At 37.8% G+C, this 27,669-nt stretch overlaps 2 protein-coding genes across 42 annotated transcripts; one reads left to right on the top strand and one right to left on the bottom strand.

Moving 5' to 3' along the window:
• Window positions 1-395: 395 nt before the first annotated feature.
• Window positions 396-7,189, bottom strand: LOC129579429 (uncharacterized). The gene is made up of 8 exons (XM_055469511.1): window positions 6,859-7,189; window positions 6,494-6,768; window positions 6,175-6,356; window positions 5,731-6,059; window positions 2,318-3,016; window positions 1,528-1,902; window positions 860-1,045; window positions 396-712 (listed from the first exon to the last, which is right to left on the bottom strand). Exons 4-8 carry the CDS (start codon window positions 5,752-5,754, stop codon window positions 509-511), a joined length of 1,488 nt encoding a protein of 495 aa, XP_055325486.1. The 5' UTR covers window positions 5,755-6,059; window positions 6,175-6,356; window positions 6,494-6,768; window positions 6,859-7,189; the 3' UTR covers window positions 396-508.
• Window positions 7,190-14,943: 7,754 nt separating this feature from the next.
• LOC129577889 (protein encore) lies at window positions 14,944-27,571 on the top strand. 41 transcript variants are annotated; one of them, XR_008689051.1, is made up of 25 exons: window positions 14,944-15,188; window positions 18,043-18,198; window positions 18,553-18,797; window positions 18,983-19,329; window positions 19,761-19,921; window positions 20,226-20,558; window positions 20,657-20,891; window positions 21,029-21,176; window positions 21,357-21,898; window positions 21,980-22,177; window positions 22,302-22,729; window positions 22,834-22,958; window positions 23,044-23,322; window positions 23,419-23,475; window positions 23,556-23,712; window positions 23,875-24,057; window positions 24,214-24,715; window positions 25,105-25,535; window positions 25,646-25,899; window positions 26,008-26,047; window positions 26,244-26,305; window positions 26,432-26,578; window positions 26,673-26,769; window positions 26,861-27,005; window positions 27,258-27,571. XR_008689051.1 is itself a non-coding variant. In XM_055465676.1 (24 exons), exons 3-24 carry the CDS (start codon window positions 18,699-18,701, stop codon window positions 26,950-26,952), a joined length of 4,950 nt encoding a protein of 1,649 aa, XP_055321651.1. In that variant the 5' UTR covers window positions 14,944-15,188; window positions 18,043-18,198; window positions 18,553-18,698; the 3' UTR covers window positions 26,953-27,024. The 41 variants fall into 41 exon arrangements, 38 of the variants coding, with proteins under 38 accessions (XP_055321651.1, XP_055321682.1, XP_055321656.1 ...); XR_008689050.1 differs by having other exon boundaries at window positions 14,982-15,188; window positions 25,610-25,899; window positions 26,244-26,329; XR_008689052.1 differs by having other exon boundaries at window positions 14,983-15,188; window positions 25,216-25,535; window positions 26,244-26,329.
• Window positions 27,572-27,669: the final 98 nt, after the last annotated feature.

The raw sequence follows: 27,669 nt of genomic DNA, 5'->3' as shown, positions 1-27,669 counted from the left end.
AATATGTTATGTTTGAGTTATTAACGCCCCGTTAATAATATGTTAATAATTAATAAGATTAGTATGTTAATGCCTGTAAATCTATAGTCCGATTTGGATGAAAATTGATACACAGCACAAGTGGGGCAATAAAAGAATTTTGGCATTTAAACTGGTCCATAAAACTGATCCGAACTGGTGCGAAATTGTAAAAAACTATCATATAACCGTGGAAATTATCAGCGTTATTGTTTTCCATTCCATTCTGTGTAAGTTATAAATGTTCACAAACAATGATGCCAATTATAGAAAAGATTTTCACCTTTTAAATAAACTAGTACTCGTGTTCACAAAATCAGATGAACGGTAATAACAGAAAAAACTACAAAATTCATTAAATTGATCTTTTCCTTTAATTCAATTTATCGATATGTATAAAATTAACAAATCGCCATGCAAACGTGTCATCAAAACATTCGTGTGCATGATGTAGATATTCCAAATGATCATCAGATTTGTGTATTAATATTTAGAATGATGTTGATGGCTTGTTGTAACTATATCCCTCTGCGTTTGAGTAGCTGAATGATTTAGGTGCTTGTGGAGCAAGTGGTTTCAATGGGGTGAATGGCTTCAATGGAGCAATTGGCTGTTGAGCAGTTGGTTGTTGTTGAACGACTGTCTGTTGTGGGGCGATTGGCAATTGTGGGGCAGCTGGCGTTGGTTGTGGTAGCTATAAGAATTTACGTATAAATGTGGTCAAATTGACAGTTTTATCCATGATCTTATATAATAATTAAATCATATTAATAAGATATTGATTCAAATAATATTATGCTCTCATAACAATCTTACTGACTAATAAATGATGAGAGCTTACTTGTGGAGCTGGAGTGACTGCCAATGGTTCTGATTTGAATGACAGTTCAGGAGACAAGTTAAATTGAGGAAGAACTTGAGCTGATTCGGACAATGCTGGAAGCGGGGTGGTTGAAGCGATTGCCGGAAAAACGGTTGGTCCGAATGATGGAAGGGCAGTTGATGCAACTTGGAAGCTCAATTGTTGCTAAAAATAGGAAAAGAATAAGTACTGTTACTAATGGTATTCAGAAGTATTTAAATATATAGAATATTGGCTCTAATAAAATCTTCAACGTAAAACTCAGCGATGCACGTTACCAGTTAATCGGCTGGTACACAGTTGCGGCTTCGGCAATACATTCGTTGATGCGAATAAAGTGCGGATACGGTTTACCAGTTACAAAGTGTGTGCATAGCGCGTGAATTAAGACGACACATCACTTCGTAAGAAGTCGGACGCTTCGCACATACGTTGTAGCTGGTAAACCGTGTTCGCACTAAATATGACATATAAAATTGTACACACGAGCCACAGTATGCTTTGATCCATATTCACATCAACGAATGTATGACCGAAGCCGCAACTGATGAAATGTGCTGTGTACCAGCCGATTAACTGGTAACGTGCTTCGCTGAGAATCTATAACAGTTCGATTTGAAATGATCATTGAATGAAATGATACTTACTTGAGGGAGAGCAGTTGGATCAAATGCTGGCAAAGATGCCGAAAGTCCCGAGTATGGTTGAAGAGCAGCCGATGAGTATGCGGATGGGAATGAAGCGTAAGCTGAGGCAGGGAATGAGGCATAAGCACCTGGGAATGATGAATAGGCAGCTTCGACAGGGAAAGCGTAAGCAGCTGATTCATATTGGATTGGCAATTGGCTGTATTGAAGTGGCAAGCTGTATTGATTGTATTGAGCATCGAAATTGTATGCTTGTGCGGCTGGCAAAGCAGTTTGTGCGGCGAAAGCTGCGTTTTGTGCGAACGATGGAAGTTGAGTTGGACCGACTTGCAAGTTCAATTGTGCGCTAGCGGTTTGTGGTTCTACGTATTTTTGCTACAAATGTAAAGTAAAACGCTATTAACGGTTACGTTTCCATTTCACCATTAAATGTAAATAAGACACCCGCGTATAATCATGTATTGAATACATACAAAATACGAATTGTGAAATTGTAGAGCGCCGTCCATAAATGACGGCAAAAATTAGTACTTATTGGTGTGATTTCGCAACATTTCATAATATGTCGAAATCACTTACGGCTACTTACACCTGATTTTGCCATCATTTATGGACGGTGCTCAAAATCTGACAATAAGTGGATCAAATAAGATAACACATAATATGTAAAACTGTGCGTTTTTCGAACATAAATTGGTGGTACAATTTTCAAAAACTCATGATATTAGTTCTGTTGAAATTGTTTGTTCATACAATTCTAGATTAAATTAGACATTATTCATTGACTTACGAGAGGAGCTTGAGTAGCAAGAGGAGCTTGGGCAGCGAATCCATTTCGAGCGGCAACAGTGGCTTGAGTAGCAAGAGAAGCTTGGGCAGGGAATTCATTTTGAGCGGCAAAAGAGGCTTGAGTAGCAAGAGGAGCTTGGGCAGCGAATGCATTTCGAGCGGCAAAAGAGGCTTGAGTAGCAAGAGGAGCTTGGGTAGCGAATGCATTTTGAGTGGCAAAAGAGGCTTGAGTATTAAGAGGAGCCTGGGCAGCGAATCCATTTTGAGCGGCAACAGTGGCTTGAGTAGCAAGAGGAGCTTGAGTGGCAAGAGGGGCTTGGGCAGCAAATTGTGCATTTTGTGCACCTTGGGCGAACGATGGTCCGGCTTGCAAGTTCAATTGGGCATCGCTAGCGACTTGTGGTTGTGAATATTTTTGATTTGGCAAGTTGCTCAATTCAGTATCGACATAGTTTTGTTCTGGTTGTGGTTGTTGTTGTGGTTGTGGTTGTGGTTGTGGTTGTTGTTGTGGTTGTGGTTGTTGTTGTGGTTGTGGTTGTGGTTGTGGTTGTGGTTGTTGTTGTGGTTGTGGTTGTGGTTGTGGTTGATATTGTTGTTGTTGTTTTGGTTGTTCGTAATTGTAAGCTGCATCATTTTTGTTCAACACGTCAGTGACTTCAGCACTGACAGCAGCAACCAAAATAGCCAAGACCAAGAATTTCTGGAAAACACAATAATAAACAACAATGACATAGCAATTTAAAACCAAATTTACTTTCGCTTTCACATTCACATTCACTTCATCTTCTGATTGTATTTAATCCGATTTGATGATTATAATCCATTGAAAATGGTGCACAATTAGACATGTAATAACTGAACTTCTTGATTCTTTAGAGGATAAATAGCGTATTCTTTTTTCTCTCACCATTTTAACGAATAATTTTTTTTTTGGTTTCCAAGTTGTTCCGTAGCACTCAACTTGAGCAAATGTGTTGGAATGATTGGATTAAGCTCTAGCACCATCTTTTATACTGAAAACGGGTACATTTAGAATCGCATCTAATGCGGAACCGGTCTACATATCTATCATTAAATTGATTAACGATCGATATTACGGCCCAGAAAGAAGCAGCGAAAATAGCGAAAATAGCGAAACATCAGAAGATATGATTGCGCGATAAGCAAAAGCAAATGCAAAAGCAAGTCAAACATAAATAATGCCGAAAGTGGTGTTTACGATGACGTTCCATTGCCTGCACGACCAATGTGCTAGGTCGAATTTGCATTAAGCATACCAACAAATTTACGGCACCCATTTGAATTTGACTTTTTGGACGCTACACATATCACCGAAATGATCTATCTATATTTGCGAACATGCTAAAATTCACCGAATTGTTTATATCGTTAAACTTATGGTAATTGGCCGCTTGTTTCTCTCTCGGTTCCTTTAATTTAGCATAAAATTAACAAGCGATGATAAAATGAAGACGAAAAAAGAATTACCAGTCATGGGTTCGGTGCCTTGAAAAAATGTAAAATGAGAGCAAAAATGTCACGCACGCAACATTGAATGTCACCGCAAAAGAGAGCAGCGATGGAGAAAAAAAATTGTGTGGGCACGATGAGAACATCGTTTGACGACATGGTGTCGAGAGTATGTTTTGTGGGTAACGTTTGTTTTTTTTTAATTTCTATTCGAATTCAGTTTCGGTTTGGGTTGTTTGGCTATTTCGTTAGCATTTTTACGAAGAAAAACGGTATCTACGGGTTTGACCTTTACAACAATCAACTAAGTGACAACGACGAAGACGACAACGATAGCAAAAGCCAATGTTAGCTAGTTGTGTCATGATTAATTCATTAATGGATTGATTTGATTTAGTTTGAATTGGACTGGATCGACTGAAAAGCATTATGACTTCCTATAGCATTTTATTATTTGCTCCAAATTTCCATTAATCAATCAATCAATAGTTTTTGGATTGGGTTCAAACCGAAACGAAACGCACCGAATTAAATTAAAGCTGCTGATCCTAAACGGTGATAGTGAATAAATTGTGAGGCAAACAATAAACGAAACGAAAGATAGACTGCACGCAAACAAGCTTTAGTTTTTTTTTCAGTATGAGATCGTTTGTAAAGCGGGTGACACGACCCGCTCGTTGGATGATGCTGCTGCTCTGTGCTATTGGTTAAATTGCAGCGTATATGAATGGTTTGGAGCGAAAATGTAATACAGAAAAGTTGAGCGGAAAAATGTCAATTGAAAAGGGATAGGATACAGGTTACTATATAGCTAAGCCTTTTCCGCTCATTCATCATCGACTTCTTTCCGCTCAATTTTTCTGTATAACATTTTCGCTCCATTTAAACAAAGAAGCCGAGAATTATTCTATGGTCGCGGTGCGCGTTCGTATTTTCAGTATAATAATTTTTCTTCACACGACGTGCAGAAAAATTCAAGTGCACCCCAGTGAAGCAGAAAATGAGGAAGCCGAAAAATTGCGCGCACTTCGAGAGGAATTTTGAAAACAATGAAACATTTTATTCAGTTTCCATTTTCAGTGATCTAAAAGATATGTCGAAAGTTGAACTCACGGAAACACTACTCGATCATGAAATGTTATTGCGTGAAAAATATTATAAACTGCATGACACATTCTGCCAATCAGATCCATCCAATGTCATTACATCGAATATAATTAATTAATAATTGTTGCACAAGAATTTGATTTGGAAATGTTTGGTGCCGGACAGGGCATGACAAGTATTTATGGATAAACGTTTTCTGAAAAGCACACATCATGCTTTAAAACGTCTGCGTCAACAACATTAAGCAAGAATTCGGGACAATGCCTCGGACTATGGAACCCGGAAAGATGAAAAATGTTAGTTTTACCGCAGTGCATTGCTGGCTTTTCTTTCGCCTGAGCGATCAAAGTGAGTCTGACTAGAGATTAGAGAAAGTTGTTTGCATATGACACAGTTGATTCCAACTCAATGCAGAGAACATCGATTAAACTGGTATTTTCATTGATAATTGAACGGCTTGCATAATCGATATCCATCGACATCATCTCATTGTTCGGCAAGTTCAGTGTATTAAGGTATACAGTTTTTGACACACAGAGAAAAACAATTTTTTATTAGTGCTGCAGTGTCACAAGAGGTACAAATCTGGTAAAATAACGGAATTTCAATGTCAAACATGTCGAAAATCATTTTGCTTGCGTATTTGTCTCGTTTGCCTCGAATGATAGCAAAATTGTGAACAACATTATATGCGATATTTTTTTCTTCTACATTGGCATTTTGAATTGGAAATTGAATTGATTGGACGAATAAAAAATAAAATTTCAGTTTCTCGTATGTGAAATTTTTTTCCTTCATTTTTCTGTATAACATTTGATACAGTTGATACTATTCTACCGTTTCTTTCCGAAGATGCACCATCCGATTGACCTGGTGGCTTTAACGAATGCACCGTTTTACCCTTCGCTGGCTCAGTAGTCTTTTCCTTACGAACACATTTACGATCATTCGATTTTTGACTCGACGCCGGTTCTGGATTATTAGTGTTACTTATTGACTCTTCCATCTCCATCCAATGGTTACTTGTGTTGTCGTACAGTCTGAACGGTCACTTTTTCACTTTTGACTGACTCTAGTTGCATTTTTCCTTATGCTTTTTGCCATGTTGACGACAAGGCAACAATGCAGTCGCACGAACACGAACTTTACATGGAAATCTGCGGAAACTGAATCGAGAAAAAAAGGGGAATTTAGTTAACATTGATGTATTTTCAACACAATTCACGATATACTTTCAAAGCGAATCGGCATAAGTTCGGAAGTAATGCATACAAAACTTACTTCTCGAGCACATCAGCACTCTCGAATTCATCGGTTGTGTCCATTACATATAACGGTAAAATATGCAATTGTTCATCATCAAGTGACATTCCGGGTGGTTTTGGTTTTGGTTTTAATAAGCCCACCTGAACGATGCAAATCGCGATGTGCATGATCACAAAAGTCCAAACATGTGGTAACACCTAATCGAGAAAAAAACACATTGTGGTTATCGTTTATGTTTTATAAATCGACGTTTAAAACGTAATTGTTTTGCAATAAAAATAAACGAAAAACACATTTGGATTTTGTAAATTTTGCCTGGAAATGGTTTGCTTACTTTTAATCTCACCCGACAGCCAGGTGCCTTGTTTTCATATGCTTTTGGTGTGAGTGTTTTGTAGAGTGGACTCAACATGGTGGCCAGTACATTGATGTGCTCTTCGATTTCCGCTCTTCACTTTTCACCGAAAAACGGAATTTACGCACAGTTTCGATCGCATCATCAACAGTGAAATGAAAATGATTTGGTGCTTGTGTACGATTTATTCAAATCCATATCATCATTGGTTGATAATTTGTCATACTTAAATGATATTTATCAAGTGTTGAACCCTGTTTTTGTGGATTATATGAAATGCCGTGAAATGCTTGTTTTTCATCATAAAATGCAGAAAATCTATGTTCATTCGAAATCTTACTTACGTCATCAATTTTACGATTTTTAATACCATCTGAGGTATGATGACCGCTGTTTGTACTATGGATACTTAGTCCTTCTCATAGCTGATCAATTTGGTGAGATCGGGATTTTTTGTATCCGTTTGCTTGTCCGCATCACGCATTGCATATGGTCTTGGGCCAAAATATCGATTACTGATAGGCAGAGCTTGAATATGATGGAATATTATTGTTCTGCGCCGGTACTGAACGTGAAACTTGATCGTTTGGCGTATTTGGCGCCGATGACTCTGATTCAATTTCTTCACACGATGTGCAACAAAATTCAAGTGCACCCCGATAAAATAATACAACAACGACGACGACGACGACGACGTCAACGGAACTCAGACGAAATGCAACACACTGCACTCGAAAAAGCGGAACAGTGAAAAATCACATGCTCCGATTTCATTGTGCGGCGCTGCAACATTGCACTTGGAAAATGTAACGAGTGTGTTGGTTAGTTGATTCGATAGAGAGAGAGAGAGTGTGTGTGTGTGTGCAAGTGCGATTTAGTATTTCATGGAGGAAAAAAGGGCACGGGCACGAGAAATTGGTGTATATGGCTGGTTGTGCCTGCATGCCTGCTGTACCGATATAGTTCAGTTAGTCGACATCGACGTCGACCGTGTGCATGTGTATTTCACAGTGGAACATTTCCTAGCTACATAACGTACATAAGGATCGTGCATTTATATGCCACAAAAATCAATAGTATTCTGGTGGTGTACTTTTTTATTGTGCTTCTGCTTCTTCTTCTTCTTTTTCATTTTCTCTTTGTTGTGTTCTGCTGTTTCAGTTGTGCATCAATGCTGGCTGGCTGGCTGACTGACTGGCTGTATTTTGAGCGTATGGATTTATGTATCCCATTTTTCAACAACGCATTTAGGTCAACCTGTCTCTTATGTACACTGCCCCAAAAGAATGATTGAAAGAGAGAGATAGAGAGTGAATACATGGCGTTATCGACACATTTACAAATGTATATGTACGATTTAATGTGTCGTATGGATACGTGTATAAGCGCCAATTATCAGGATCTACAATTGTTAAATTGCTCACTGAATTTCGCTGTGCGTTATCTGTAAGTGTGTTTTCGAAATGTGTTTTCGTGCCACATATTTCGTTTATTGAATTGAGCGTGCCTACTCGCGCAAGAGAACTGTTTGAGATTTGGCGTGTGCGTCTTCTGTAAAAGGTTTGACTGCTAATGAAATGAATATGAGTTTTGAAACTAATCGATAAGAAACCACTCCAATTAACGAAAATGTTTGAAACTTTGGCTACACACATATATCAATCGATGGTTTATATTGACTCTGCATAGTTGTCATCTTTTCCATTTTCGATGTCTTACATATATATATATATATATATTATATATATATGTACGGTATGTATACAAATGGTCTGCTGCTTTTTAGCGCGGAAGCCACTCTTTCGCATCGGAGTTTCGCATATTTCAAAGTTTGCCGATTTTCAAGCATATCGAACTATTTGACCTAAATTAGAATAGTCTCTGTACACATAATTTGTCCTGGTACACGTAACTCTTGCGAAAGGAATTGAATATGATTGCGAATTGAGAGCGCAATTTCAATTAACTCTTATTGAAGTTTTGCCTTGGAGTTGGCAGCGCTTGAGATGGATGTATCTTCCTCATCGTCGTCGTTGTTATCGCTTATTGTAGAGATTTATACATAAAGATAAAGTTCAACGAATTTTTTTTTCTTTCGAATACGATGATGCCCATATTGATTAGCACGAGAAACGTGCTGTGTTATACGCCCAAAATTAAAGTGGTGCTCAGTTCAGTTAAATTCCATGCGAAGATGTTAACGACAAACTCGTAGATAATAAAAAGAATTACATTGGTAATCCCGAACTTTTCCGTACCGTTCAACGCAGCGCCTTCTCTGCACTAACGCCAAATGCTGTTAGCAAGAGTCACTATAGTACAACGTACGTCAAATTCAAAAGCTTGTATATATATGTATACATGTGTCAGTTGCTTATTGAGCGATTTTCTGTTCTCTAGCTCTATTTTATTTTTTTTTCACTAAATAGCGTAAATATTTGTTGCGTAAAAATCAATCTTCTTATTTTTAAACGTAAAATCAAATTTTACAATAATACAATACAAGAGTACCCAGAAGGAATTTCACTGTTTTGAATAAATACGAACAAGTGTCACTTCATTTGTTTACTTTCTGTTCACGAGAATCATGTTATGTTTTTTTTAATCAAAAAGCGTATTTAACTGTTCATTCCAATGCAAAAAATCAATTTTCTCATTTTAAAATTTCAAATAAAAATGTTTCCGTATTTTTGCGTATTTTTGTCAACACAAGAGTGAATAAAAAAAGTTCCATCGAGTTGTAATTTCATTTGTTGACATTTCATATTCCGGCTATTGGATATATTAGGATATACTGTTATCAACTGTTTTGAATCGTTTTGAACGGTTTTGAATGGTTGTTTTTTCACACGAACATAAAAACGTGCTTGACTTCACTGAAGTCATTAATATCCCTTGATATATTTTCAAAATTAAAAGAAAAAATTATTTCATGGCTCAGAATCGAACAGCATTTCACTATTTACATCAATGTGTCATCATTTGTCACATATCATCGGCTTTGTTACTCTTGTATTGACAAAAACACGAAAAAAAAAATTGACTTTCCCGGACTTAACGTTTTAAAATCAGAACGTTGATTTTTCTGCATCGGATTAAAAAAATATTGACGTTCTTCAATAGAAAAAAAATTAAATTGAGCTGGAAAACTGAAAATCGCTCGATGAGCAACTTAAACATGTATACATACGTATACAAGCTTTTGAATTTGACGTAAGTTGTACTGTAGTTACTCTTGCTAACAGCAGTTGTCGCTTCTGGGCTCGTTTGTATGGGAATTGACAACAAGGCGCTGCGTCGGTACCGTTTGCCTGCGTTGTCTGTAGGTACTTTTGGTTATTTTTTGTGAATTTTCTTGAAAGGCAGCGAAAATATAATAATAAAAATAAAGTGAAAAATCGGATACTTCAACTAAAACTTCGACAATTTTGTATGAGAGGTACCCGTAAACCGATTCCTATTGGCTTCAAACTTTCTGGGGTTTCATTTTTTGGAGAAAAAATAAGATTCTGAAAGTTTCATGTTGATCGCATTTGCAGAAGATTGATTTTTTGTCCTCAATTTTTGTCGAAATTTTCTTGGAAAAAATTGAGGGTCAAAAACCAAACTTCTGCAAATGCGATCAACATGAAACTTTCAGAATCTTATTTTTTCTCCAAAAAATGAAACCTCAGAAAGTTTGAAGCCAATCAGAATCGATTAACGGGTACCTCCCATACAAAATTGTCCAAAAATCGGTAATTTTAGTCAAAATTTCAAAAATTTTGTATGGGAGGTACCCGTAAATCGATTCCGATTGGTTTCAAACTTTCAGAATCTTATTTTTCTCCCAAAAAATAGATTCCCAGAAAGTTTGAAGCCAATCGGAGTCGATTTACAGGTACCTTCCATACAAAAGTATCAATTTTTTGAGGTTTTTCTTAGGGCAAGTACCCCAGGATCAAATCGAAAATGGCTCATCTTCGAACTTAAACTAAGTTTTTCGAATAAAAAACTTTTGGCGTTTCCAGATTTTGATTATCTCAATTATTTTTTGAGTTATCGTGTTAACACACACCAACGACGACAACGACAACGACAACGACAACGACGGCACACGAACGGAAAAGTGTCTCAAAAAGTGGTTTTCTACGCGTTTCATGAGTTTTTATGATGATCTAAACCAATTTTGCGAAAAAAGTTTTCGGGACCAATTCCTATACTTTCCCTTGACACGTTGTGTACGGAAAAGTAATATTACGTTAAACATTAAATGTACATATTGGACTGTTTGATCAATGGTTAGGTAATCATAGATTTGATGTTTAAAGTGTTAATGATCATTCGAAAGAGAGAAAGAAAAAAAATGTTGGAGATGATTTCGATCGAGAAATCACTAAACTCATTTTTACTAATTAACATGCTACTAATATATAATGCAAATTGTGAAGCAAACCAAATGTTGGCAAATAAACAAAAAACCAACATCGAGACATTAAGCTGTTGAGCTTGTTAAGTAATGTTAAACGTCTCAACACTTGAAATATTGTGCAAGTAATTTGCTAATCGATTCCTTTGCGTTTGATGATACAACGACATTAATTACACATTCTGATAAAAGTTTTGATTTGGAAGAAATCATCTTTCTCTCAGCGCATTTTGTACAAAGTTCAGAGATTCATTTATTCAATACATGCACTAAAATACATTAGTAAAGTAGTGTGTACATATGCGACCGCATGCCATACATTTTTGGATCTTGTACATACTTCGTCGTCTTCTTCTCTTTTTTTTCTCATCTTTTTGTTGTTGTTTTAATTGTGTGATCGAACAGAGACTGCGTAATATTTATCTGGGTCATGAAGAGATTCTAACCATTACCATTTGTTACGGATGTCCATGTCCATTGATTGCAACGAGTGTGCAATGGCCCAGCAGCAACAACACCAATACTAATGCATCGCACACCACAATGCATACGCAGCACTAACAACCAAACGACATCCAGGAATGTACATTTTCACACACAATGAGTGCACATAAATGACGACGACGACGACGACGATGACTACGTCGACGGATAAAACAGCGACGATCGACCGACCGACCGACCGACGAAAGACTCCATTGAATGGCTCGCCCCATATATGCAACACCCTTTGACTATGTCGACCATGTCGACGACTACGCTAAATGAAAATCAGAACATCAACATTGAATAAATCCATTTTGATGCAATCAATTGAATGTCGGACAGCCAGCCGTCCAGTTAATATTTTTCTGAAAGCCGACCATCCAACTACTACAACCATATCAACGATTTCAATTAATTTGGTCGTTTTAAATGCGTAAGCAATTCGTAGCCCATTATCATTTACATTCGAGGCTAATCTGAATAGCAAATGTACGCTGCATGGAATCCGAAATTCAAATTGAAAAAGACGCAAAAATTTGAATAAAATGGTCATTTATCGCATAGCATGAACAAACAGTTCCACTGAATGAGTTGATTTGTTTGCGTTGTCTTATTGTAATTGCATCTGCAAAGTGGCAGGAATAGAAAACAATTTGCATGCAAAGCCATTACGCGATGCATGCACTGCCATTTATGCATGATGATTGAACGCGTGTGTGTGTGTGAGAGAGAGAAAGCGAGTATTTGTGGTTGTGCGTGCATGTTGAGGATTTTTACGAGTTTACCAGCTGTTTGAATTTCATTTCATGTGCAACACTATCCCCGATTGAAAATACAGGCGCATCGCAAACAACCAACAACAACAACAGCATTCTTCAGCTTCTGTTCACTTATGTACATACACAATTGCCGTTTGTGTACACGACGCGCGAAACCCAGAATCAAATCATACGCATTTAAATACTCATGCAGAAAAATATACGGATTTTTTTTTCATTTTCCCCTTTTTTGTAGTACATATTGCCTCTTTGGCAGCATAAGCTACGATAGCACATATAATGTGCATATTACTACAACGCGCGCCGCGCGTTCTTCGCGTATCTCGCTCTCACCGTACACGTTCACACAAAATCCATTTGATGATGGGCCGCATTTTCCCGCGGAGAGAGAGAGAGAGCTATACGAGAATAAATCGATACACTTATGTGTTGTAGGTCAGAATATGAATTTTCTGCCCTTATTCTCAATATTTCACTCTCTGCGTTCAGTTAAGAGTCATCGTGGCCGTCGTCGTTGACGGCGAAGACGATGTCGTTTCAGTTTTGCTTTTTCTTTTTAATTCTTGCTGTCCGCTTTATACTCCACCCCGTCCCATTCCGTCAACGATGCCTGTAATCCATTCTCCGTGTACTAATACCGACATAAAAATAATCGTAATAATGAATACCCGAAAGAATGGGAAAATTCAATGTACTCATGACGTGGAGCTATGAGATGAGCGCGTGCTCTCTCTCACTCTCTCTCTGTCTCGCTCTCATTCGTTCCATTCGAATACATAAACCAGTAAACAGCAGTAACACGCTTGAAGTTATCGATGCGATAGTGCACATGTAATGGAACAGAAAAAAAAACAGACCTACATTTATGCACACGCATTTTAGATGTGGCTGATGTGATGAATGAGGGGTATATCGTACAACAAGGCAAGAATCGAAAATGTGGCAAGCGACGATGCGAAACAAAGCATCAACCATCGCAAACAGCATATCAAAATCCACGCTAACACTAAAACTTTCGATAAAAATGGCACACATTCAATTGAATTTCTTTCGTTCATTTTATTTCTTGAAGCAGAGATTTCCGAAATATGTTGCAGGTGCCACCTTCCCATCATCCATTGGGAACAAAAAAAAAAGTTAATGTGGAAATGCCTCGTTGGGTCTTTAATAGTGAAAAGTTGTAAAAGCATTTTAACATCATTGCGTATGTGATGGTATGGCAGCTACGGTGCGCATTTCACTTTGAGCTACGAATATGGCTTTTCGGTACAGGCACACATAGATATCGCCGGAAGTTTTAAAATTTTCACATAAATCATCCATCGAACCACCATAACAACAGCAGGAGCAGCAATTGTAATAGCAATTGCAGCAGTAGCGATGCTCGTACAGCATACAAAAGAGAGGAGGCGAGTAGAATAGAGCCAAATATTAAATGTGAGACTGCCGCTTCTTCTTTCTTTGCTGGTGCTGACGCTGATGCTGATGTTGCTGCTGCTGCTATTGAGCTCTTCTTCGTCGTTTACCCTATTTTCACGAATACACGCGGACGATACATAACATGAATCTAGTGCTCTTTGGCTACGACGTGCAAATAGATAGTATGTGTTAGCGTTAGCTCAAATGAAAAACCGAGAAGGAGATAGTCTCTCTACACAAAATTTCGATAGAATTGAAAGAAGACAAAAGAAAAATATGCGCTAGAACCTATGCTATAGGATATGAATCGCAATATCGCAATCATATTCGGTTTGATGTACGAACGTTGCTAAGCGTGTGACCAACAACGCACCAATCGAAGAAAAAAACATGAAGAGAATAAACGTCTTTTTCGACCGCGCGCGCGTTTCCTCTTCAAGTAAAATGATAACTTCGCACATTTTCGTCAATCGACCACCACAACACAAGACATCAACAGAAAAAATGGAAAATGCAGAAGAAAGCATGGCAGAACGAAAGAACGAAAAAACGAAAGAAAGAAGTGAGATCCGTCAAACTATTGGATTGGCACACTGTGTGTGCACATGTATCCGTGACAGTCATCATAATTCTCTCTCGCTTCTTCCCTCTCTCTTGATAAAAGTGGAAAATATATGAATTGCACACACAAGTGAACTGAAGTACGGTGTGTGTGTACGTTTATTCGATTGACTATTTGATTCTCGCTCAATCAAAATCGCGCACTCACTTGCCTAGCATACGAACGAGGCGAGTGAGCGAGTGAACGAGCGTTCGTTCATTCGTTCGGTCGTCCAAGCAAGTTTTTCATCCAACAAATTTTCTCCGATGCGCCTGTATATGGAGGAATACAGTACAACATGACAATGGGCCACTGCGTTGTGAACGGCAACGATACACGGCACGTCGGTATATTTGAAAATATTTAAAACATAGGATCGAATCTAATGCGAATAAAGTGCACAGGCATCAGGCTTTCAAACACTCACACCAACAGGCAGACAGACACAAACACACACACAATGCGCACGCACACCAATGTGGAAAAACCCATCTTCATCCGCGAATATGAATGTATGGTATGTTTTTGTTGGCTGTATGTGGAGCGTGTGAGAAGCGTGTATCCCTTTGTGTGTATTGGGATGGATGAAAATATTCGCGCAGGCACACTGCATTGAAATGTGTCGACACGAATGTGCCGTTGCGATGTTTGCCTGCGTTTTTTGCCTCCTCTCTCGACTTCTTCTTCTTCTTCTTCGCTTTCAATATTATATAGAGTATATTTCGTTGTCGACGTCGTTGTCGTAGTCGTAGTCGTCGTCGCCGTTAGCCGTCGTTCTTGTTTGGCATAAATGCTGTGTGTTGTGCTACTAGTTTTGTTGTTGTTGTTGTTGATTTCTCTCCTGCTTTGTGTGTGATGTGTGTATATGTATGATCTTGGGTAGAAAGAAAATTTTCCCAAAATCGGATCAGTTCGTTATAATATCAATAGAATTGCAGTTCAACAGGACAACAAACGTCGACATTTGTGTGAACATCTAATGTAAATGGATACGGAGTTAGTTCTTAGCTAAGAGAAGAAAAAAAAAAAATAAAATAAATCACGACACAGCTACCAAATATAGCTAGAGTTTTTTTTCTATTATTATTATTATTATTTTCGGCGCTGATTTATCCAAATAGAATTTAGAGTAGAAAGAAAAAGTAAATAGTTTGGATTTGGAAATGTATGATGACACACGGATGGGGAGCATGAGAGAATAGAATAACGACGAGAAAAAAGAGAAAACATTTTTTATTCGGATTTGTTCTGCTGTGTTCGTGTGTCGTGTGCTGTGTACTGTGTTTTTTTGTGTGCAATGAATACATATATTTTTCGGTCGGTGGTGTGTAGAGTGTTAAGTGTTTTTCTCTAGTTGTGTTTTGTGCATTGTGTTGTGCAGCTTTTATCACTTGTGTTTTTGATTCGTCCCCGTTTTAAAATTGATTATTGGTTAACAATGTGAATCGAAGCAACAGACATCTAATTCTACAATTTCGATAAGCTGCAAAATGAACGAAGAAATGAAACGATGAAAACCAAGTGGGAAAAAACTGTATACGAAATAAAATACGCAGTGTGAATATGAATTTTTTCGCCTCATACATTCCTTCGAGGAATTATACATATATTTACATAGTTAGTGGTTATTATTGTTGGTGGTTGAGCTATGATTACGGATTAGTTTGTGGATTCATGCATTGATTTCATTGTGCGATGTGCATTGTTACAAAGTTTCACACTCATTCTCACTCTCTCTCGGCCACAATTCCACCTCATTCACGTCAATTGGTGATTTAGACTTAGATTTTGAATTCGAATTCGTTTCGAGTAGCCGTGCGTTGTTGTGTACTTGTGTGTATTCGTGTATGGTGTGTGTGTGTGTGTGTGTGTGTGTGTGTGTCGCATTAACAAAACAAAAACGAATGGAAACAAAAATTAAACAAACAACGTCACCACGTTGATAAACGACTCTCCTTTAAATTTTTTATCCGATAAAATCAGGACAGGCAAATTATGTCGTCGATGTTACGCTGCCTCCCCGTCTGTCTGTGGGGCGTTCAATCAAAGACGCTCACTTTGACATAGCCATAATAGACCAGGATATGATCCAGTGGTGGTTGTTGTTGTTACTGCTTTTCAGCCATTTATAAAACATGAAACATGAAACACGAAACACGAAACACGAAACACCGATATCATTTATTAAATACAATTATTATCGTTTATATCCGTTTGGAGAGTGTTTCGCCTGTGTGCCTAAAAGACAACATTTACACACAGGCAATCAGAAAAGTGTTTCGTTTTTGTTTCGCTTCACAATGCTTTTCAGGGATTATTTCAAAAAACATTTCATTTTGACCATTCGAACTCAATTCAACGGTATTGTTTCGTTGTTTCCAAATCATCAGTCAGAAGTCGTTATGTAACACAATCAAAATATTAAATGATAAATTTGATGAACTACATTCCATCTCCGTATTTCATTTCTCATCCATCCAAATAAACAGCCCCTCACGCTAGGACTTAAACGACCCCATTACATTGAATTAATCATCAGATTATTTCAATTGCACAGCAAATTCCGAAGTGATGATTTGGCCAAAGTAACAAATGTAAAACGCCAACGACTGCGAACAAAACATCCGCTCAACAGATATATTCTTGAAGAAATCAAAGCAAAGCAACAGCAACAAAAATCAAAATGCCAATTTCAATCATCACATAGAGTAACACAATAATGTGATACGGTCATCGAATGGTACATAATACAGAGAAAGAGACAAAAACAACGGGAGGGAGAAAAAAAAAGTTATGTTCTATTAAAAACAAAACAGAACAAAAGAACAACTGACCAAAATGCGCTTATTCGAGTGACAATTTTCTCCACTGAAATCGAATGTGAAAAACAAACAAAAGAAAAACAACAAAAAACCATACGTACATATATTGTGTGCGTGTCTATATGCATATATAGAGATATGTAGATAAAATAAATAGCCTAGCTTTTCCCATTCGTCTCTCATGTGATACATATGTATACGCAAAGCGAAACGCATTCATTTTCATCTCGCTGCTGGTTCACTGTTTATACTTGATGAACATACAATACCAAACAAAAAAAGAGTGTATACATAGCACAAGTATAGCTAATTGATGCGTTAATTCTCCGTGCATTCAGAATGAAATCAAAATGCAAGCGAAGCAACAATAAATGTGAATTGTACATAAAAGAGGACTAGAGAAAAAGAGAGGATGAGAGAGATAGCAAATTCAACGGACACACAAAAAATACTTTAACAAAAAGTTAAAAAAGAGAATATTTTGTGATTTTATTCAGGATGCAAACAATGTGTATCATAAACGTGTTCATTATTGAATGTGAATGTGATTGTATTCCTATGGACTCATGTGTATCGAAATTTATATTGCGCATGTTATGTCATGAATCTGTTTCGTCTTTCGTGTACAACAACAAAACAACACAAATATTACTCCGAATAAAGTTTGAACGAAAAAGGGAAATTATTTCGTATAGAGAACACAGCGAAAAAAAACGCAGCAAAATTACTTGAACAAAACTGAGAAGAGAAGAAAAGAAGAGAAAAAAACACACACAAGCAAAACGAAAGCAAAAAAAAATCAAAATAATAGCAATAATAAATATAAGTGAAGAATTGAATTGAAAACCACGGACACGTAAACGTTCTTCGCTGCAAACACACATATACATACAATATTTTTTTTCCTCTTTGATATCTCTCGCTTGCTCGCGCGCGCTAACTCACACGCTCGCTCATTCTTGCTCACACAGTCTCTCTCACACATTTTCTTTCTCTTTCCCATTTTCGACCAGTTTATTGTGCTTTTCATGGACAAAGTTTGACATTAAACTAACAAAAAAAAGGAGCAAACAATAGAATTTCGTTTTGTACAAATACACAACTCGCATTCAGTTTGATCGCCGTAAGCAGCACAACCCCAAAGACTAAACCATATCGTTAATAAAATGGTAAGTGATTAATTTCAATGTGACAAATGGCAGTGGCATTGGACAATTTTGAAGGCAGCCAAACACTTTCCTTTGAAACTCGTAGTGTTTCGATTCTCTCTCTCTCTCTCTCTCTCTCTCTCTCTCTCTCTCTCTCATGTTTTATTGTTATTTTCATGAATTCATTTTTACAAACGTCATCGACACGGATTTTCGTTGGCGACTTCTCATTTCGTTTTCGATGCTTTGTCATTTTTTGCTTTCGTTTTTCTGTTGTTGTCCGTTTATAAATTGGCACATTGCATTTTAACGTTTTTTTTGCATCTATTTTTTTCTGTTTCTCCCATTTTTGCTGATTGTGGACCGACCATCCAGGATGAAGACATTGAAACGATAACTCCAATCTACTTCGATATTGCCAAAATAGACATTTTATCTACATAAGATCTCTCAGAACGTAACGAGAAAGCAAATTATCAGCTCGATTTCCCCCCAAATTTTTTGAACACACTCGGCTTATAATGTCACAACAACAACAACAACAACAGCAGCAGCAGCAGCAACAGCAGCAACAATCGCAGCTTCACAACAATATCAACAACTCATCGGGCAAGCAAAGAGTGAGTATGACTGATTTTATCTCTCTCTTTCTCTCGCTCTCAACTCATAAAAAATCGAAAACCACAACAAATCCTTTCGTATCAAACAATTAAACACAATGAGAATGTGCCTTCCCCCCCTTCAACACTGTGTTTACGTTTATGTGTATGTTTTTTTCTACTTTCGCACTGTGAATTTCGCTTAGAATAATGGAAAAGGGAAATTTCTGACACGAAGCCATGCGATGCATGAATGCACATCACCGCCACAAACGCCAACACCCCGATCATCCGGAAATAATAGCAGCCAATCGACAGTGTCACTGATCAATGAACCGACCACAAAAGCAGACAACAATAGTAGCAACAGTAAAATGTCATCCCAATCGCCAATCACCGTAAATGCCACCAGTAATAATACCATGCAAAGCAACAACGCACAGCAATCGTCTACAACAACACCGAATTTGTTTGCGCCCAATGGCAATCTCAACGTATCGCAACTAGACTTAGAATTTCCAAAATTAACGCCGCCAAAGTCGAAATCACCTCGGTAAATATTCTCCAACATTGCAGCTTTCTATGGCATGCAATGCATATATTCATTCACCACTCAAATAATAAACAATCAATCACCACTCCTTTCGTATCTTTTGCCTTTGGTTCATCTTTATTTAATCAACATGGCTGGTGATGATGCTACACCACTCTCAATCTTTCCATGTGTGTTGGCACTTCACTTTTATTGCTAGATCTTTGTTTAATTCACAGTTTTGACTTTTCATTGGGAATTTAAAAATTGAATTGCCATATATATTTATTGGTCATTCGCACTGAGATATTTTCTTATCCACCCATTCTCATGCATTTTTTCCACACAATATCTGTCCCAAAACCAGATAATTTAGTAACAATCATAACAATAACAATAATAATAATGAAATTGTACAAATGAATTAAAATCCGAAATTCCAAATTTCACAGGAACAACAATAACTCTACTAACAACAATAACAATACACAACACAGTGCTGCTGCAGTTAATAGTAATTCCGATCACAGTAGTTCTAGTAGTAATAACAATAATGAGAACACAGGCGATGGCAATGGGATTAACCACGAATGTGTAAATGAAAATGCTGCAGGTACATATGGTTTTTGACTTCTATTCTACTTCTGTTGGTGTTGTTTTATTTTTTCAAGTGTCCAAAATACTTGGATTCGGTGGCAATTAATGTTTATTCTTTTTGTTTAATGAAATTCTTCGGTTTGTGCATCACAAAAAGGTCAAAAATTGAAAAAAAAAAATTAATCTGCGACACACAAACGAAGAATTTGCTTTGCAATTTGTTTTCTCTCTAATATTTTACAACAAAATCTGAAAATATCATAAATGGAATCGATAAAATATAAACGAAAAACAAATGGGATTGCTTGTGTTTAATTTAGGATCAGCAGCCGTTGTACTGTCTCAAAATTCAGCCGATTTATCAACGAAATCTCATACACTGGATGTTGCCAAAGCAGGCAACAGCGCGTCAAACATGGTCAGCTGCACTATATTGCTGAACGATGTGGAAAAGAAATGTGATTTATTGTTACAAGGTACTCAACAAAATTGTATCGACGAAAATTTTAGTGATAAGGACAAATCTAACGCCGACGAAAGTTCAAACGCTGTCGAATTTGTATATAAGAAAAATCGAAATAGTTCCATTACGAAAAGCGGAGGCGGTGGTGGTGGCGGCAGCAGTGGAAAGTCCAGACAAAAGCAAAATTACGGTGAGTTGAGTATGAGTGTGGCTGTGAAAAATTTCGATTTAAAATTGGGTCCAATTTTGGTTTATAATTTGATTGACACACATTTGTTTTTTCTGTAGGATACGATAAGTCGAACAGCAATAATGTTGGTCAATCGGAACCAGCACAGAATACCACTTCCAATGGTTGCCAATCGGACTATTTTTCTGTGGAAAATGCAACAGATCATTTCACCGATCAAAGTGGCGTTGATTTGTTGCAATTCTTCAAGATAACGCTAAACAAAAACGCCAAGGATCGTTATATGCTATTGCGAATCGAAAAAGAGTTGGCCGCTTTAGCGCAAGATCAAAGGTTTGTTTATTTCATTCATTTATTTGCCTGTGATTATTTTGCGGTGAAATCAAACAGAGTCACCAATGCAATTTTGGAATTTATCGATTCAAATTACATTGGTTTTTGTGTATGTGCGCACCGTTGCACATTTTCAGTCGTGACGTTATCAAGTTCCCCACAATGTCTTCGTACAATCGAATGCTGATACATCGAGTGGCGGCATGGTTTGGAATGGAACATAATGTTGACAGCACAGTGCAATGTGTCATTGTGAATACAACCAAAGCGACTCGATTACCCGAGGTAAGTGAACGGAATTTCGTTTATGGACATTTTTGATTTCGTAAAATCGGAGAGAAAGAGAGAGAGAGAGAGAGAGAGAGAGAGAGAGAGAGGGAGAGGGAGAGAAAGCCTGCTATTGACAGATGAATCAACTAACAACCGAACGTTTTGCGGTTTATTTCTCTCTGTTCCATTTTGTAGATTCGATTTAAGAGCCTGCTCACCGACACATTCAGCGATGAAACACCCAGTCGCAAAAGTATTTTAAAACGAGATACACACAGCTTCGATGAATATCGACAAGGATTGCTGGCATGTCCAGATCGTGGAAATTTGCTCGACCGCAAGGCAAAAAGCTTCGAAGAACGTGAACAAGAGTATGAAAAAGCCAAGCGACGCATATTCAAGGACATGAACAGTGAATCGATCGAACAGTTCTGGCAGAATTGGCACTCGGGTGACGGTTTGAATAATACGAGCAGCAAAAATAGTAGCAAAAATAATGTGGACGCTGGTACAGATGATGATCATCATCCACACAATCATCAATCGCATCAGTCAAATGAAGGCGGCCGCCTGGATAGACGACCAAGCGTGGAAAAGAGCCATAGCTTTGGCGGGTATGGGCCACAATCTCAAACGCGCATCGTTCGCGGCGATTCCGTTAATTCGACGAAAAGTGCTGTGTTAAACAAACAAGATTCGAATCAACATACATGGCGTTTGTCACCATCCAGTAGCGGGTAATTTCCCAGACAATTTGTCCGATGCAAAATGTTGACCCACTTTTCACACAAACCATTTTACACACTTTGCCACAACAGGTACAAGACACAATCGCAGTCACTTCGCTCCGACTCAGTGACACCGTCTCCCAGCTATGGCAGCGGAAGTCATACACCCGAACCGATACAGTCCGTGTCATCGGGCATCGTTTGGGCGGTAACCGATATGGCAAGCGTTCCAAAAGGCAGCGTTCTCATCGATCCGCAAACATTAAAACCGCTCGTAAATCAAGACGGGTAATTTCATTTTTATTGTTCATTTATCGAAAACTTCTTCCTCAATCAATTTTCTCATACCATTCTCTGTTCCGTTGTTCTATTGTGTGCTGGTGTTTCCTTTTGTGTTGAACTCATTCTTTAGATCGATCTATCATTTTGATCCGAGCAATTTGCCGCCCGGCAACAAGCTACAAATACCGAATGCTTCGCCAGCAAATACTCCGTCGCCAACATTGTCGGTGAATGAAAACTCGAGCGCAGTTCCGTTGTCGCGAAAGAAAAACCACAACAAACCGACACACGTTAGTGTTGTCGACGAATCGGTCGTCGTTGTACAACGCACAAGTGAAAAATGTGATAGAGAAAACGTTTCAAATGCCACCGCTGCTGCCATACGTGACGAAAATGGTGGCGGTGCGTGCAAGCCGGAAATCGAAGTTTCATCCGAGTTAGAAGTGACTTTACCGGAGCCAACGAAAAATATTTCAATGAATTCACTGTTGTCGCCACTAAATCAAACATACAACAACCAAGAAATACAAGACAATAACTTGGATCGAAAGGCAGACGGTACGTTGAGCTACATCGTTTGAACTCATTCGATTAATAATATGATAAACGTATGAATAACTTGATTGTGTTTGATTTTAAATGATAAATTTTATCGATCGTAGATAACTGTCAAGAGGCTGTAGTGCATCTAAATGTAAAGAGTCAATCGACTAGTCCAAATATTCCATGTGATTCGGAGACTTTCCAATTGAATCCCAGCGATCAATCCACTCCAACTAATGTTGATGTAATGATTAAATTTCCCGTTAAATTTCCAACAACAAAATGAAGAAGACAAAATTGAGAAATAAATTAATTTACTTTTGATACAGGAGAATTTGAATCAGGCAAGCAATGATAGTAAGGGATCGGCATCCAACGGGACTGCCAAACAGACGATAAGCGAAAAATCGGCACCGAATACAGCCAATCCAAGTGTTTACACAGGGAATAAAAAGGATGAAATTAAGATTTTACCAGCGGTTGTGCCAGTTTTAGGATATACAGCTGCTCCGCCAAACATATATCCACCAATTGAAGGTGGCGTTCAATTTGTTACTGGAACGCAACCAACACAACCAACCACATTTCCAACAACATATCAACAAGGCGTAAGTAGCACACCTACTAGATCCTGGAACGAAAAATGTGCGAGATGCTAAAAATGCGGTCATTTGTTTGCTTTCTCTTTTTCTCTGCCACTTTAGCTGGATGGAAGCATTTACGCTGTTCAACAGCCTATGATATACGGATATCCAACAGTGGTAATTAATTTTAAAAAAATGTATGTCGCAATTTACAAAATAAATAAAATTTTCTTCGTTCACGATAAAAAAAAAAATAGGACAACGAATATTCGGGAGGAATATTTGTGCCAATGTACGATCAAGGAGGTGCACAGGTGCCAGTTAGCACACAACAGAATGAGCAAACTGCAACAACAACCGACTATCGTCGAAACTGTAGCGTTCCGCTAGCGTTCTTCGAACAGCCATCCACCGGTAACGTTCATTTTCTTCCTCCTTTCGTGCCTTCTTCTTCTTCTTTTTTTCGAATACGTGTGAATAATTGATTGTGTTTGAAGTGTGTGCACTTTGCGCTGGGGCACACTTTGCCACCTCATTTCATTATACATATTTCAAATGTGACCGATTTTATTCTAGCCATGGCAGTGGTACCAGTTGCGTATCCAGCCACATCAACAGCTGCACAATACGCTCCTTCTCACAATATCTATCAAGGGCAAATACTTTACACATCAGATCAATATAATCCAGCGACTGCGTCTAATAATCAAGTTCCACAATACATCAACTATCCAGTTGGTTACACTTATCCGTACAACGGTACGTGTACTTGTGTTTGCAATTGAATAAAATATTTCTCGTATTTTGTGAGCGAAATGCCCACCGGATCAATATAGCAGTTTAGCAATAATAACATAATGATAATAATCATTATTTATTCCGTTCCATTCCATTCCGTGTCGTTTTACACAACAGCAGGAGCTGCTGCATATCCCTATTGGGGACAAGCAATGACTTACTACGTTCCGCAAACGATGCAGACACAAACCACGGCGGTAGCTACGAACAATACAACAAACGCAATTTCGAATAATAATAACGATAGTAACGGAAATAAAGCACACATTCAGTCGCCACATAGCATTCAACCACATCCGAGTTCAGTAGCAAAGACACCATTATACGCATCAAATTCAACAAACGAAACTAAGTCGATAACGACACCGAATGCTGCCTCGCAACCGAACGTTTTTCAATATCCACCGACTATGACATCTGCCCCATCGACGTCATCCACGTCAATTACGAACTCAACAACGACGAACGCCACTAATAACTCAGCCGTAGCAATGACATCGGTTCAATCGTTACCAAACACATCGCTTAGCGTAAGTTCGTCGTCATTGCCGACAAACATTGGGAACGATAATCCGAAATTAGTATCACATATACCAAACACAGGCCATCCATCCCATCGGTAAGTAATCACAAATGAGCACGATTTAATCGATGCATTGCGATGCATTCCATTCTATTTGTCTGTTTGTCTGTCTGATGTTCATTTATGTATGTGTTGCACATTCGCTCAAGTAAAAGAAAAAAAAAACAAACAATTTGATCGCTTTCCGCATCGGAATATCTTCTTGTATTGCGATGTGTATCGGCGATCAGATTTGTACGCTAATCATCTTTTTGTTTGTGTGTTTGAATATGAATTAAAACAAAACCAGAAACAATATTGTGTGTGCATGATTGTTGCCAATCTGGATAACAGTGCCATTTAAAAAAAACAACAACAACAACATATCCACCTATTATCGATTAAATTAGATCAATTAGCATTCCTGCATCTCATTTAATTCATAGCACGAAAAATCATCAAGCATTGCTGTCCACACCGAATGATAGTTTGAAACCAAATAATTCTAACGCGAACACCGATGAGCCTGATTCGAAAGACTTTTCAAATCATTCCAGCACGAGCTACGAACGAAAGAAAAACCTACAAAACTCGAATCGAAAGCCATTCGTTGGTGGTGGTGGTGGTGGTGGCGGTGGTCCATATCGGCCAAATGTCGGTATAAATAGTCACAATTCGAATTCACTATCGATAAACAATCAATCGTTGGGTCAACCATCGATGCCAAATAATCCGGGCATCAGTCGAAAGGGGCCGTTAATTCATCATCCCATTCCTGAATCGAGTGGTAATACGCATATTTTTACTAGTGGTGCTGGTCATCATCACGCTGAAAATACGCCGCCTGCATATAATCGAGCCAATAACACACAGAATAGTAAGTAGACACACGCATGCACAAGCACATACCACGATTTAACAAATGAAAATAGCACGACAATTTTGATTAAGAATCCATTCCCTCTGCTGGTATTTTCAAATTGCAAGGTTCATCAGCACCCCACATTGAACACTCCGAAAAAAGGCCAATCAATCACAATAAACCATTGATCGCAACATTGCCGTTAAGCAATGTACATAATCATTATGATCGTACGCGTGCTCCTCGTCCCAAACCGCTGGATTTGCGTCGCAATGTTAGCAACCGAAATACGCCGAGTACAAATTCAACCGAAAGCAACAATTCGCCCAACAGCATCGTGTCAAGTGATCAACATCATTCACATAATCATCACCAACAGGTAACCAATTAATGAAAATAGCAAAGCCGAAAGGCAAAAACAAAGCAATGAAATCGAATAATTTTACGATTTGCATAATTTTAATCACATCTTCAATTTTAATAACAGCAACATTCTCAGATACAAACCAGTTCATCGTACGTTAGCGGTAAGTATTACCGATCGAATTATCGAGAATGTTTGTTTCCCTCGGTTGATCGCACGCTCTCTCTCCCCCTCTTACGCACTGTGTCATTTGTCATATAGCTCATTAGGCTGTATGTTATACTGATCTAATTATTTGCTTGTTCCTCGTGTTTTTTTCATCTCTTTTTCTTCTCTTGTTTCTTTGTAATCACATACAGGCACCGTAAACACATCGATAATGAATCAAACCGGAATTCAACCGAACATTGGGCCTAGAGTGGTAAGCGCGACGAAACATAAAGCAGTAATTTTCCAATTTTTATTCTACTACTTCACTTTTATCCAATCAAATGATTGAACATATACTTACTGTGTTGTATTTTTTGAATTGCTCCCAAATGAACAGGTGCGAATGTACCATGGTGACATTTCCAACACAAATTCCGACTCACATTCATTGGCATCGCCATCGTCTGCATTGTGTGGTGAACCGTTTGCATACAATCCACATTCGGGAATGTATATAAAATTCGGGAAAACTTATTTTGCTCATGTAAGTTGCAAATGATGGTTGCATTTTGCCATTCGACGACATCATTTCATTAATACTGAAACTAACTACATGGCTTCACGTTGTTTAATTGCAGTCAATGGCATTTCCGAACAAGGCTCAGCAAAACGATATTAGACAATCACTGCCGCCTATTACCGGAATTTATCCAACGATGAACATGATGCTAACAGGTAACCAACGAAATAAACAAAACGCTATCGCATCGAGTCAGTGTGCAATGAAAATTGTATGGTATTTGATGATTTTCATCATTGTTTTCAGGTTATCCAACAGCAGCCCGTCCACATACAGTAGGACCGCGACCATCGCACGTCAATCCAAACTATAATAAAAATAATCGAACACCTAGATAAGAAACTTCATCTACATTCAATCCGATTCGCAACACACTTTCAGCTAAATAAACGTACTGATCACACTCCAAACAAAAAATAAAACCAAAAACAAACTAAAAAAAAAGATATTCATGAAGATGAAAAAAATCACTCCAAAAAAAAAATCAACAACTGAAAACTAAAAAAAAAAATACATAAGCTTAAAACCAACAAAAAAGATCTACCACAATAAAAGCTCCTAAAAATATATGAATCTATATGCATTAACCACTAAAAAAACATACAAATATTAAAAGATTATATGTTTAAATTGTATTCTGTAGGAAGCGGCAAGCTAAGTAATTATTGAAATCTAAAAACTGAATGTGGAGGCATATGAAGGAGGAGATGAAGAAAAAGAAAAACAAACACACACACAACAAATGGTTCTACCTAGCTTTACCAAGAGACAAGAGATAACATTAAAAGCGAAAAAAAGTGACACATTTAATGAGAAAAAAAATATTAGTTATTCTAAGTTATATTGAAAAGTAACCAAATGGGAAAAAAAATAAGACAGAAATTATTTATTTGTAAAAAAAATAAATTTAGCATGTATAAATAAAAAAAAAAATAAAATTACAACAAACGGCCTAAATTTTTCTCTTATTTTCGATTTGAACTTGAGATTTCGATTTCGCATAGGTTTTGAATAGCCAGCAATTAACGAAGCGATTAGTGAGCGAAAAAGACTGA

This window comes from Sitodiplosis mosellana, unplaced genomic scaffold (genome assembly GCF_009176505.1).
Source record: "Sitodiplosis mosellana isolate CC-2019 unplaced genomic scaffold, AAFC_SMos_1.0 Smas_scaffold_6226, whole genome shotgun sequence".
NCBI classification, from domain to species: Eukaryota; Metazoa; Arthropoda; class Insecta; order Diptera; family Cecidomyiidae; genus Sitodiplosis; species Sitodiplosis mosellana.
The sequence above is the reverse complement of the archived record's forward strand: the minus strand, read 5'-3'. Positions and strand labels throughout refer to the sequence as shown.

Excerpts from the sequence above, each read along its gene's own strand:
- LOC129579429 (XM_055469511.1), bottom strand. The coding sequence starts at position 5,754 with ATGGTGCATCTTCGGAAAGAAACG. Across the intron at positions 1,903-2,317 it reads TTGCTACTCAAGCTCCTCTC|CAAAAATACGTAGAACCACA; the intron begins GTAAGTCAATGA and ends TTACATTTGTAG. Across the intron at positions 1,046-1,527 it reads ATCCAACTGCTCTCCCTCAA|CAACAATTGAGCTTCCAAGT; the intron begins GTAAGTATCATT and ends TCCTATTTTTAG.
- LOC129577889 (XM_055465672.1), top strand. The coding sequence starts at position 18,699 with ATGTCACAACAACAACAACAACAACAGCAGCAGCAGCAGCAACAGCAG. Across the intron at positions 24,716-25,104 it reads ACAGGCCATCCATCCCATCG|CACGAAAAATCATCAAGCAT; the intron begins GTAAGTAATCAC and ends TTTAATTCATAG. Across the intron at positions 26,330-26,431 it reads GCGCGACGAAACATAAAGCA|GTGCGAATGTACCATGGTGA; the intron begins GTAATTTTCCAA and ends CCAAATGAACAG.